This window comes from Tribolium castaneum, chromosome 11 (assembly GCF_031307605.1).
Source record: "Tribolium castaneum strain GA2 chromosome 11, icTriCast1.1, whole genome shotgun sequence".
Taxonomy (NCBI): Eukaryota; Metazoa; Arthropoda; class Insecta; order Coleoptera; family Tenebrionidae; genus Tribolium; species Tribolium castaneum.
Window position 1 is genome coordinate 1229134 of NC_087404.1, and position 12040 is coordinate 1241173.

General features: G+C 37.6%; 3 protein-coding genes and 1 long non-coding RNA gene across 6 annotated transcripts in view; 3 read left to right on the forward strand and 1 right to left on the reverse strand.

Moving 5' to 3' along the window:
• Window positions 1–12040, forward strand: part of LOC103312347 (B-cell lymphoma 3 protein) — a 467353-nt gene that overhangs the window by 30988 nt on the left and 424325 nt on the right. The window lies entirely within an intron of this gene.
• Window positions 3401–5662, forward strand: LOC135267326 (uncharacterized). Its single transcript, XR_010335760.1, has 3 exons — window positions 3401–3720; window positions 3771–4103; window positions 4155–5662. It is a non-coding gene; the product is annotated as an uncharacterized LOC135267326 (long non-coding RNA).
• Window positions 7646–10487, forward strand: LOC135265269 (uncharacterized). 2 transcript variants are annotated; one of them, XM_064359584.1, is made up of 6 exons: window positions 7650–8014; window positions 8073–8450; window positions 8503–8635; window positions 8697–8888; window positions 8942–9585; window positions 9649–10161. In XM_064359584.1, exons 2-6 carry the CDS (start codon window positions 8111–8113, stop codon window positions 10080–10082), a joined length of 1743 nt encoding a protein of 580 aa, XP_064215654.1. In that variant the 5' UTR covers window positions 7650–8014; window positions 8073–8110; the 3' UTR covers window positions 10083–10161. The 2 variants fall into 2 exon arrangements, 1 of the variants encoding a protein (XP_064215654.1); XR_010335715.1 differs by having other exon boundaries at window positions 7646–8014; window positions 8506–8635; window positions 8942–10487.
• LOC135267296 (uncharacterized) lies at window positions 10106–11821 on the reverse strand. Of its 2 annotated transcripts, XM_064359586.1 has the most exons (5): window positions 11557–11821; window positions 11488–11504; window positions 11311–11435; window positions 10551–11260; window positions 10106–10486 (listed from the first exon to the last, which is right to left on the reverse strand). In XM_064359586.1, exons 3-5 carry the CDS (start codon window positions 11365–11367, stop codon window positions 10123–10125), a joined length of 1131 nt encoding a protein of 376 aa, XP_064215656.1. In that variant the 5' UTR covers window positions 11368–11435; window positions 11488–11504; window positions 11557–11821; the 3' UTR covers window positions 10106–10122. The 2 variants fall into 2 exon arrangements, with proteins under 2 accessions (XP_064215656.1, XP_064215655.1); XM_064359585.1 differs by having other exon boundaries at window positions 11311–11504.

The window sequence follows — 12040 nt, forward strand, 5'->3', positions numbered from 1 at the left end:
GTGGGCTTAAGTGAGGGGAAGCTGCAAACCTCCCCTCACGCCCAGCCTTGCCCGTTAGCCGAACACCCCGCCGACTTGACCCAGCTGCGCAATCTCCGATGCGACGGAACGAACGACTCTTCATCCCCGTCTGCGGTTTTCTCCAACTCGTTTTACAGAGATGGTGGACCTACAGACAGGACCCTCGCGGAAGGGGGTTCTAAGTCCCTCCGGTCGGACGGGCGGGCCATCACGCCATAATTGCAGGACTTACATCAGAACCACACCACGATTCCAAATCCCCGTCCGCGGTTCTTCAAGAGCGAGCTAGCTTCCATCAGCGATAGATGTCCGTTACGCCCGGAAGTTACCCTTTCCGGCATTGAGACATATGCCGCATGACCTGCTTTGAAAGGGTAACATCAAGATGATTTCGATGGGTTCGCCTGACGTTAAGTGAGCATTATCGGCGGGGGGTCCGTGTTCCTCCGCTTCGTCTTCGGAATCCATGTCCATAGCATGGTCCGCTCGCGTAGGTCTAATCGGGTTGTCAAGACCGTTGGTTCCAGGTCTAGTACGAGGAGGAGGGGAACCATGCTCCTCCAAGTCCGAGGCTCTATTTGAGGTATCGAATGCCATACCTATAAAAGTGTAGGGGTGGCAGGCCCCTACAACTTTCCCCTGCTGAGGTTTAGCCTATCCCAGACCATCCTGGGACAGTTACCGACTCTCACGACGTACTCAGCATAACTTTTCAAGTGTGATCAGGATCACACTCTCCAAGCCTCATGTGCGGGGTCTTCCCATAAGAGAGTCATAGTTACTCCCGCCGTTTACCCGCGCTTGCTTGAATTTCTTCACGTTGACATTCAGAGCACTGGGCAGAAATCACATTGCGTCAACACCCGCAAGGACCATCGCAATGCTTTGTTTTAATTAAACAGTCAGTCCGTGCCAGTTCTGAGCTGACCGTTAATGACGCCTGAAGAGGAGTTGGGCGAACCCCGAGCGTCGCAGCAAGACGGTTCCGCAGGAGGCCAAGGCACGAGACCGAACTCAGATTTCAAGATTGACTGCCAAAACGGAACAACGCTTCACCTCGCACAGGCCCGGCACGTCAGCCGCGACCCGCTTCCTCGCCAAGCCCGACATGCCCCGATCCTTACAGCCAATCCTTATCCCGAAGTTACGGATCCAATTTGCTGACTTCTCTTACCTACATTATTCTATCGACTAGAGGCTCTTCACCTTGGAGACCTGCTGCGGATATGGGTACGAACCGGCGCGACGCCTCGACGTGGCCCTCTCCCGGATTTTCAAGGTCCAAGGGGAAGATCCGAACACCGCCGCAACTGCGGTGCTCTTCGCGTTCTAAACCATATCTCCCTGCTAGAGGATTCCATGGAACTCAAACGTTTATTAATCGCAATTTCAAGGTAATCTCGGAATTTATTTGCTCATCGAAAGACTCACTTAATAAAAGAGTCGAAGCGAGTAAATATGTTAATAATAATTGTACCAACAACGATCTAGAAGAAAAAATTAAAACACAATCGTCAATACCTTATGCGAAATGAAGAGTGGTATATCAACTTATGCACAGATTGCTACCTCCAAATCGGCAAACGTTTGCCAACCAAACACTCGACCCCATAAAACTACACACAAATGTAAAACAATGCTAGAAATATTGACACATCAGAAAAAAAAAACAAAAATTGCCTTGACTAGAACTATTAGAGCAAAAGAATTAAACTTCAAAGTGTTCAAAGCTTGCCTGTGTTCAAAATTGCCTTACAAAATTTTCCCAAAAATCCTTGTTAAAGATGTGACCAACACAATCGACCGAGATACTCTCTCTAGCTGCTTAAAAGAAATGTCGAGGAACAAATTACTCCCCCAGAAAACTGGTTAATACTTCTAAATAAATTCGGAGCCCCTAAAAGCACCAGCACCTCCTGGATTGCAGAAATTCACCCGATCGTCTGGAAACTTCTCAAGCAAGCGCGGGTAAACGACGGGAGTAACTATGACTCTCTTATTTGGTTTTATTTTAAATAAAAGAAGTGTGTATTAAAATTTCATTTTTTAACTTAAGGTCATTTTTTGCCACCAATTGAAAGACCGCCTCCTAAAATATGTGCATTCTAAATTTCATAACAATCCGTTGACAAATAACGGAGATATTAAGCTCGAAAGTCTTAGCTGAGACGCGTTGCATAAATAAAAATTAGGTATGGACAACCCATACCTAATAAAAAGGAATAAAATGGATAACACAACACGCTACAAAGCTATAGTTGGAAGGACATGCACACTGACATTTAACATTTCATTGCCCTGGTCATTTCCGCGAAAAGATGGTCGGAATATTCTCGAAATCTGTTGCGATAAAAGAGAGTCTTTTTCGCAAGATAGACTTTTCGAAATCTCTCAAATTCTTCGTTCCACCAATCGGGCCTTCCCACAAAATTTTTGCGTTTTTTCCCGCGTTTGAGAAAAATCTCTGCAAGTCCGCTGTATAGTTCCTTTGTCGCATTTTCGATTTCCGGGATGGAGTCGATCGTTGAAAATCTTTCATCCAAAAGGCTCATCAGGTCATTGACATGCGGTTGAAGAACTTCATCTGTAATTGAGGTCAAGTCCAATCTGTAATTAACACAAGGTGTAGCATGGTCTGCATAAGCAGGATTTTTATTGATTTTACAGCTAATTAAATTGTGATCTGATGACGTAGCATTTTCAACTTTCCAGTTTGAAATTTCAATAAATGGGTCGTTTGAAAAAAGTGTTCGATCAATATTTGATTCGCCATTGACGGTTTGAAAAGTCGGTAAATTATTTGGTTGGTTGGCTAAATTTAAGTTATAATTTGCAACGAATTCCTCAATAATATGTGACTTTCTGTCGTTAAATCGGTCAAACCAAAGCTGTGACCTTGAGTTAAAATCTCCACAAATAATGATTCTATTACCTGCTACAAATTCCATTATCTTGTGCAGGTGTTCAAAAATTGGCAACGGGCTTTCACTTGGAGGCAGGTAGACGCTCAAACAATAAATTTGTACATTTTTCACTGAAATGGAAAACAATGTTAGGAATTTATTAGAAAGCTGAGGGTAAAATAATGGATTTAAACTAGGGTCAAAACACAGAATCGCCGTTTGAAATTTCGGATCGTTAGTTGCAAAGCAGCTAATTGCGGTCGAGATTCCTGACAATTTGAAATTTTGCCCACATTTAACTCTATGCGGTTCTTGTAATAAAGCTAATTGACTCTGCCGTTGCCAATTTCGCGCCGTTGCAATTTAATTGAATAATACTGATTGTATTATCCATCAAAGTCAGTAGATAACGAATGGGGGGACAACACAACACAACCTTGACCTTGAGTTTGACCCCGCCCATTTTCCCTCTCTTTCTTTCAAGGCCACTCGTTTTCTCTCTTACTTTTCAAGGCCAACCCCTCCCACTTCCCCCACCACTTCAAGGCCAAGGCATTATTGGACCTTGATGTTTTCAAGGTCAAGGTTATTCATGCTACTCCCCACTTTTTCAAGGCCAACAACTCCTCACTCATTCAAGATGAATCGCGCAATTGTCCTTACTCATTTTCCACCCCAAACTGTATAAAAGATAATGTGTTGTGTTGTGTAACACAGTTCTTGTGTATATCTACTATAACAAGAAATTCTTTAAAAATGGAACCCATCAGAAAAAGTTCTATTTATAATACTCCTGGTAAGTTTAATATTTTTTTAGTAGTTTAGTTGGAAATAATTTTTTTTCAGAGGATATCATAGTTTGTCCATACGACAAAAACCACATTCTTCTTTGGTTTCGGCTCGAAAGGCACATATGGAAGTGCCATCGGGCCGATAAAGAAAAACAAAGGGCCTTACATGAAGTGATGATGAAGGAAGAAGAGGAGAACTGGGATCATTTCAATGAGCCCAGCTACCTCGACTTCCTGAAATCTAAAAAAATTCATAATGTCGAAAAACAAAGATCCTCATGTGAAGTGATGATGAAGGAAGAAGAGGAGAACTGGGATCATTTCAATGAGCCCAGCTACCTCGACTTCTTAAAATCTAAAAGGAATCATAATGCCTTAAATTAAAGAAGTAAGTTTTATTGAATCTTTTTCAACAGTAATTTATTGTGAATTTTTTTAGGGTCGGGGTTCTTTCGTAAAAATAGTGTAGAATAAGTTTAGCAAAGTAGTAGTAGTCGTAGTAAACTGTAAATATTATATTATTGTATAAAAAAAATAAAAGTTGTAAAAAAAAGCTACATGTTTTTATGTACACCTATTTCAACCTACTGATACAAGTAAGTGTGACCTGCAAGCAGAGAGTCGCTCACTGTTTCAAGACCACTCATTCCCTCTTTATCTTTGATGTTTTCATCTCACTTTTTCTCATTATCTCACTTTTTCAAGGCCACAATATTGATGCATTTTCATTCAAGGTTAAAAAGTGGGGGTATAGTTAATATATAGAATTTAGTACAAGTTTGATAGCAGTCAGTACTGATTTAATCCTCCGAGAAATAATAATATAAAAAAAGTGCATATATCTGTGTTAATGTCTAAGAGTATTCGCTGCTGGGTCATGGATGTATTGAATCGAATCGCTCGATGCGGACAGAAACCCATTTTAAAAGCTGGTGAGCTAGAGTTGAACACAAGATTCCGCATACATAATATTAGACGCACAAAGTCTCTGTTCGGAAATTCAGTGCTTGTTGAGTTGGACAATTATGCAGTGTTTCTGCCGAGAAGAATAAGTGATTATTTAACTGAGGAGAAAATTGATGAGTTATTACGAGATCCACGTCCACTATATTTAATATATTTGGGAAAAGAAGATGCTAGAAACCCGACATCTGCACATTGTTTTGAGTTTCAACGTGTTGATGATGAAATATTAGGTGAGTGAACATAATGTAAAATGGAGGATGAAAAGAAATTAAAGAAATGTATATTTCATTTACAGTTAACGAGAGTGCCGAAGAGTAGGATGAAATTATCGGAAAAAGACTTATGTGTGTGAAGTAGTGTGCGTTTTGTGCTAGTGATAGTTTCTTAAAATAAATGAATAAAAATCATGTGTCTAGACGATGGACAATATGAAAAATGTTTATACGAGTGTTTTGATAAAAGACTGTTATCATATAAGAACTGGGTACATTCATACCCATCTCCATGGAGTTTAGCAAAAGCGGGATTGTTTTATATTCAAATATCTGATTGTACCCAGTGTTTTGTTTGTGGAGTAATAATTTCACGATGGGAAAAAAGTGATGATGCGTTTATGGAGCATAAAAAACATTCTCCAAAATGTGGATATGTGAAATTGCTTTCCACAGACAAAACTACAATTCAAAAATTCAAATTAGTTACTAAAAATAGCATTGTTGTAGTTTTATTTTTTATAGTATTTGTATTCATGTATTATTTATGGGCGTCTTCTTATGCATAGGTAATGTGATGCAGACTTGTTAACCTTGATCAGTGTCGGGCGCGCGCCAAAGGCGAGGTAAACTAAAGGTTTCAAGAGACGTCTTGATTTAATTAGTTTATAATTAAATAAGTGGTAGAATAATATGGAGGATTTATAATAGATTTAAGGATATTTAATGTACTACCTATAATATTGATGAAATAAAGTGTTTTAATTGATTCCTTTTAGTTTATTTTATTAAAAAAAAACAATTCATAATAATAATTATCTATGTAATATCCGATGAATTAATCCAAGAGTTATGAGTTTTATCCATTCCACTCCACTTGACGAATAAACGGTTACCTTTCTTTCGTAAAACTTTCTCAACGAGATATACATTCGGATATTTAACTTTTTGTAATTCTTCAGTGTAGAAACCTCCTCGTATTGTTTCTCCAGAAACATCTTGTAGCAAATAAGTTCTAGGATTAGTATTTTGAATCTTCGAAACTGTAAATACTTCATTACTCCAATTTGGGGTGTACCCTTTCTTAAAAAGATGTCGATGTTTACTAATTCGAACAAAATCACCAACTTGAAATTTGGGTTTATAAATGTCCATTGTTTTAAGATGACTATAAACTTGATCCAAAACTTTGCGTTCGTTTTTCTTATTTATTGAAATCGGTTTTAAACCAGTAGTCCCATGTCTGGTATTATTGTATTTTTTTATTATGTCAGGTAAAATGTTTATCCAGTTGTAGTGACCTTGCACCGAAAATTCTTTATACATCATTCCCTTGATTGTTCGATTCACGCGCTCGACAACACTACTTTTTAAATTCGAATAAGAACTGTAGTGATTAATTTTGTATTTATTCATTAATTGTTGAAAATGTTTATTGTAAAACTCCTTTCCCAGATCTGTTTGAATGTTTTTAGGAACGTTACGTCGAGTTTTTAAAATTTCACTCATTGCATTTACAACACTTAAAGCCGACTTATTCTTTAATGGAACAGCCCATACAAATTTAGAAAAAACATTGATAACCATTAAGATATACTTAAAGCCTTTATTGACGCGTGAATATGGTATCATTTCAACCAGATCGAGTTGCAATAAATCATTTAAACCTTTCACTATCACACGTCGTCTTTTAAAGTTCACTCTCGCCGGTGCATGTAGTTCATTAACAACTTGACGCTTAATATTTAAATCACTACGCTTCATGGTGGATTGGTACTTTTAAAACTATTTCTATATATATCGGTTTAGCTTCTGATGTTTTGGGTCCATATTTAAATGATAGTTTGTCACCTTCACGTAAAATTTGACCAATTAAATTCGTAGTTTGTTTCGAATTAATTAATGCAATCCACCCGCTCGATGGATTACCATTTACAGACGTAATCGTTGCTTCTTTTAATGGGAAAATATAATTCGTACCAATATTAAATAATACAAAAAGTTTTTTAGCTGGATCCAGTGTCCCAAAGAGTGAGATTGTGGTATATGAGAAAGATTTGACACGTTGTAAAGTTGTCCGAATTCTGTGTTCACTAATGTGTTCACCAAATTTATCTAATGTCATATTCTTGTCTATTGAATGAATAAAGTATGTAGAAATACTAACTATAAAATATAATGTGTTTGCAATATATACAAGTCGTCTCTAAATTATTAACGAATTATTTTCGATTCACGCAATTCTGTTATGATGCGATTGATTTCATTCATATGATTATTATTACCAGCTACTGTCGATGATAATAAAAGACGTAGTTTATTTACGAGTGTGTTGGGATTTTTGTAGGGAACAAATTCTAAATTTTTATCTGTTAAAGCCAATGTGCGAAGAATACTACCACCCTTAACTCTTTTTGATATTGGTTGGATACTACTTGTCGGAGTTGATTGTTCATGACCTTGAGTCTGCAATCGTTGTATTGCAGGTATGTTGCGAAGTCGCGGATACTGTTTACGTGCTGGTGGTACGAGAATTGAAAGACTACTACTGCGGCTTCGTTGCTGGACAGGAGTCGATTGACCTTGATCGGCATCAAGGCTTTCTTCAGTATCACTGTAAAATGGCGGCGACTGAGATGCACGGTGTTCCTGAAGCGGTAGTGGCTGTCTCGAGAAATGTCGAATAATTGTTTTATATTTGTTCCCTACATTCCCCAGAATTTGTGCATTTGGTTTATAATTTTTTCTGTCTGCATTGGTTCGAATGACAATATTTCGATAAGTTTCTAAATCTGATTGAGTATAATTAGTTGGATTTTTTTTAAATAATAATTCATACAATCCAGGTGTATCAGGATAAGCTACATTTTGAACGATTACATGATCGTCTTTGAAATCAATTTCAGAATACGCGCTATCAGTGTGACGTAGACATTTGAGGTAGGTCAGCACCTTAAAGCTAAACAATCGCCATTTTCAATGCTTTTCTTATGGGCATTTAAAAGTTTTTCGTATTTCTTTAATGCTAGAAGTGTAGGAACATTACTTTTACAGAGAAATGATAGCTATGAAAAATGCAATGTCGTTTCTTAAAGATTTTAGCAACTGAGCTAATATTTCTGTAAGTTGAACACATAAATCCTTTTCTAACCTAACTTTTTTCAAACTTCAAAATTCAGTTTTTCTTAATTTGGACATCATATTGATGTAAATTATTATGTGGCCTTTTAAAACTGAGGGAAAAATGGTTTGCCACACTAATGACATTGGATTTCTTCTGAATGACGAATTCATGGGGTGCAACCGGCGCAACCCCAATAAACGGGTTGTTTTCTGTCCCCCTCCCCCATCACGAGGGATGAATAGCAGGTATACGAGGGTAGAGGGTTCAGGCACATACATGGTTGAAAGTAGTACGGGTTGTGAGTTCTGTGCTTCTTTCGTGAGTGTCTTTTGTTATCGTGTTTTTTCCGATCGTTCTCCATATCTTCGTGTTCTTGAATTTTTAAAATTCTGTTTTTCCAAGACATTATCTCATTTTTGTGGTACATCATTAGGTATGATTTGTGAATAATATTTTGTTGCGATACTTTGATAGTTCATGTGTAGTAGGTTTTTACATCACAACTATGGGAATGTGTTGGGCTCCAGATTGCAAACACTATAGTACTCGCGATAAATGCCATTTTTTTAGTTTTCCTAAGTCGGGAAAAGAACGAGCACTATGGAAAAAATTGTTGAGGTAATTTTTAATAGATGTTTTGATATTAATTTTTAATTGCTTGTTTCATTGTTAAATGTAGAAGAGATGTAGAACCCGGACCAGGAGCCTACGTTTGCAGCTGCCATTTTCGGGATGGAAGAAAGGAAAATGGTCCTGAATTATTTTTGCACAATATCGCAAAAAGAGCCTATTTTCAAGTGGAATCTCCAGAAAAAAAAAAGATGAAAAAACAAGGACTCCCTTCTTGTTCTAGTTCCGCTGAATCATTAAGGTAAAAAGTGAATCCTAGTTTTAAATTGATTTACAATTTGATCATTTGAATAGTGTTGATATACCGGAAGAAACAGTACCATCGACAATGAATTTAGAGGAAGTGCCATCGACGTCTACAGCCGTAGTTGCAGCACCAGCAGATATAATTCAAGATGCTCCGTTAGAATCTATGGGTGTGCAAGCACCCTTGGTGTCACATGCGGCTCTTGAAGCAGAAATGTATTTTCTCAAAAAGGAAAATGCTGAACTTAAAGCAAAAATACAATATCTGACAGTACGATTTTGCTATGAAAATGTTCAAGGAAATGACAAACTCATTGTTTTATATACCGGTCTTCCCAATAGCCAGATTTTCGAAGCATTGTTTCACTTAATCGAAAAGTTGGACATAAAATATTACCACAAATGGACAGTCCAAAAGTTAACTAGAATTGACCAACTCTTTTTAACCCTAGTAAAATTACGACTCAATTTCCCTCAACTTGATTTGGCGCAACGCTTTGGGGTTGCCCAAAGCACAGTTTCTAATATTATTTTAACATTTGTCCATGTAATATATGAAATTTTATATAAACAGTTTATGACGACAATGCCTTCGCGCGAAAAAAATAAATCTTGCTTGCCAACATGTTTTAGCAATTTTACTAATTGTAGAGCAGTTCTAGATTGTACCGAAATTTTCACTGTGGTATCACGTAAGTCTATGTCAACACAGAAATTAACATATAGTACTTACAAACATCATAATACTTTCAAAGGGCTAATTGGAGTTGCACCCAATGGTGTCATCACATTTGTAAGTGATTTATACGTGGGATCAACTTCTGATCAAAAAGTTGTTTTAAATTGTGGAATAATCGACATGTTAAAAACTGGAGATATGATTTTAGCCGATAAGGGATTTTTGATCCAAAATATTCTGCCACCAGGGGTCACTTTGAATATTCCACCTTTTTTATCAAATGTCCAATTTACACCAGAGCAAGTTAAGTGTACCGAAAATATTGCACGTGCAAGAATACACGTCGAAAGGGCAATACGCCGATTAAAATGTTATCATATTTTAAATTTTTTGCCAGAGTCTTTGTGCCACTATGGAGATATTGTTTTTAAAGCGACTGCCGCTTTAACAAACCTCCAATTTCCATTAATTAAAGAGGTAGCAGAATTGTTTCAGGATTGTGATGATTAAAATAATGTAAAATAAAAACCATCTATTTATATACAGTTTATTATTGTGAAATAAAGGAAATATATTGGTCAAGATAAAATTCTTTTAAAATATTGATATTTTCTGACCACCCCGGATCTTTTTCAATTTGAAATATCTCTGTGCACTTTGGTGTCCACACGACAAAGTAGCAGATACTTCGACCAGTGATGTGCATTTGCCCCTGTACTTGGTGGTAATAATTGTGATTGCTGTTAAGATTAATGTCCTCATTTTCATCCCTCCAATAAAAATATTTTTTATCCTTCAGGGCTTCAGACAAACTGTCAGTGTCCCTATATTTATATGGGCATTTAATTTCGAGAATCCCATCTTCTTCCACTAATCCATCAGGACTTGCTCCCAAAAAGCCTGATTCTTCCAACCTACAAAAAAAAGTAATATTACATTATTCATCTAAGTTATACGTGTTAATTATTTTCGACCTACCAAAATCCCGTCTCTTGGACTTTAAGATTCGTCGCTTCTTCAAATTCTCTGAGCGCTGTCTTCTCGTGGGTCTTACCCCACTGCACAGCAGCAACCCTGTCAAGCGAATAGCCTTCCGCCAAATTTTTAAATAAAGAGGGTGGGAATCTTCGTCTACTGCAAGCAGATAGTACCATGCCAAACCTGCTGGCCGTTAAACGATGTTTCCTTGCTACATGCCAATTTTCGTTAACATGTTGGCCCCGAGTGCACGCCTCAACCAGTTTAATGCGTGCCTCATCTATTCTGCACTTCTCCAAAAGAAACTTTTGTTTGTCTATGGCCTGCACGTATTCTAAGCTTTGTAGAATTTCTTCGATATCTGCAATAATTTTTCTGGCTTCTTCACTTGCTTCTGGTCTTAGGAGCCAAGTGAAGCCCACCACATTCGTGACGCCTATTTCGGCACGGAACTGAATAATTTCGTCCTCAGTAGAGGACCTAGACAGTGCCGTATAGTTTGATAATTTCGGCTTGTAAACATCAGCTAACTTAATGACTTCTGTTTGTGGTGTTGTTTTTGATGGGGCACTCCACTGACACTCAATGTCAGTAGCACTTACATTATAATGAGCATAATATAATGCTGCAGCCATATGATGGCAAGCCACGTTGCCCCTTGGGCAGGTACAATGTGCCGTCTTAACCCCTTCTTCTAGGTCATATGAAATCTAAAACACACTTTGTAGAAGAAATGTCTAACAGTTAAATAAATACAAACCTCCACAGTATAATTTAGCTTTTTCATGCTCGGTAGAACTTCTGCAGAAATTCTCATCGGTTGTACTGTGCCATCAAACCTAAATTTGGTGACGTGACCGCTGGTAAAAGCATTTTCTCCCCGAACTAAAAAGCGATTACCGTCCCCAAAAAATTTCGCAATAAAGTGAAACTTAACAATGTGCTTTTCTGCCACTAAAATGCATAAATATAATAGTTTCTCAAAGTATAATTAAAGCTTACTCACTTTCTCACCGACAACGTGGTTCCCTGTATTCTTTTATAAAGTTCGTATTTTCACAAAAAGTCACTTCTAAATTAAATTAAAGTCTCTAGTGGCACAAATTACACCCGCTGCAGCTATTTGACACGTTATTAACGCACAAACACAACCAAAAAACCGAAAAACGTATTACACCACATGTAAAAGACTGGTTGTTTAGCTTTGAGCAACTGACCTACCGTAATAAGAGTGGGGAGGTGACGTCACGACTGATAGCGCGTATTGCCAATAAAAAATTTATTTGCTTCGGTTCCATGTCTCACACCATATTGATGATCAAATTTGTTTTCTGTGTCAATAATCATATCTTCAATGTACTGTCGAGGTAAACCGGTCCATTGTTTAAGAAAATGGCGAAATGCATCGGTTTTTGACAAATTTATTAATGTTTCTTGCAACTTTCCAATGGTCACATTCCTGAGTGATTCTCCCTCCTCTCTGGGTGTGC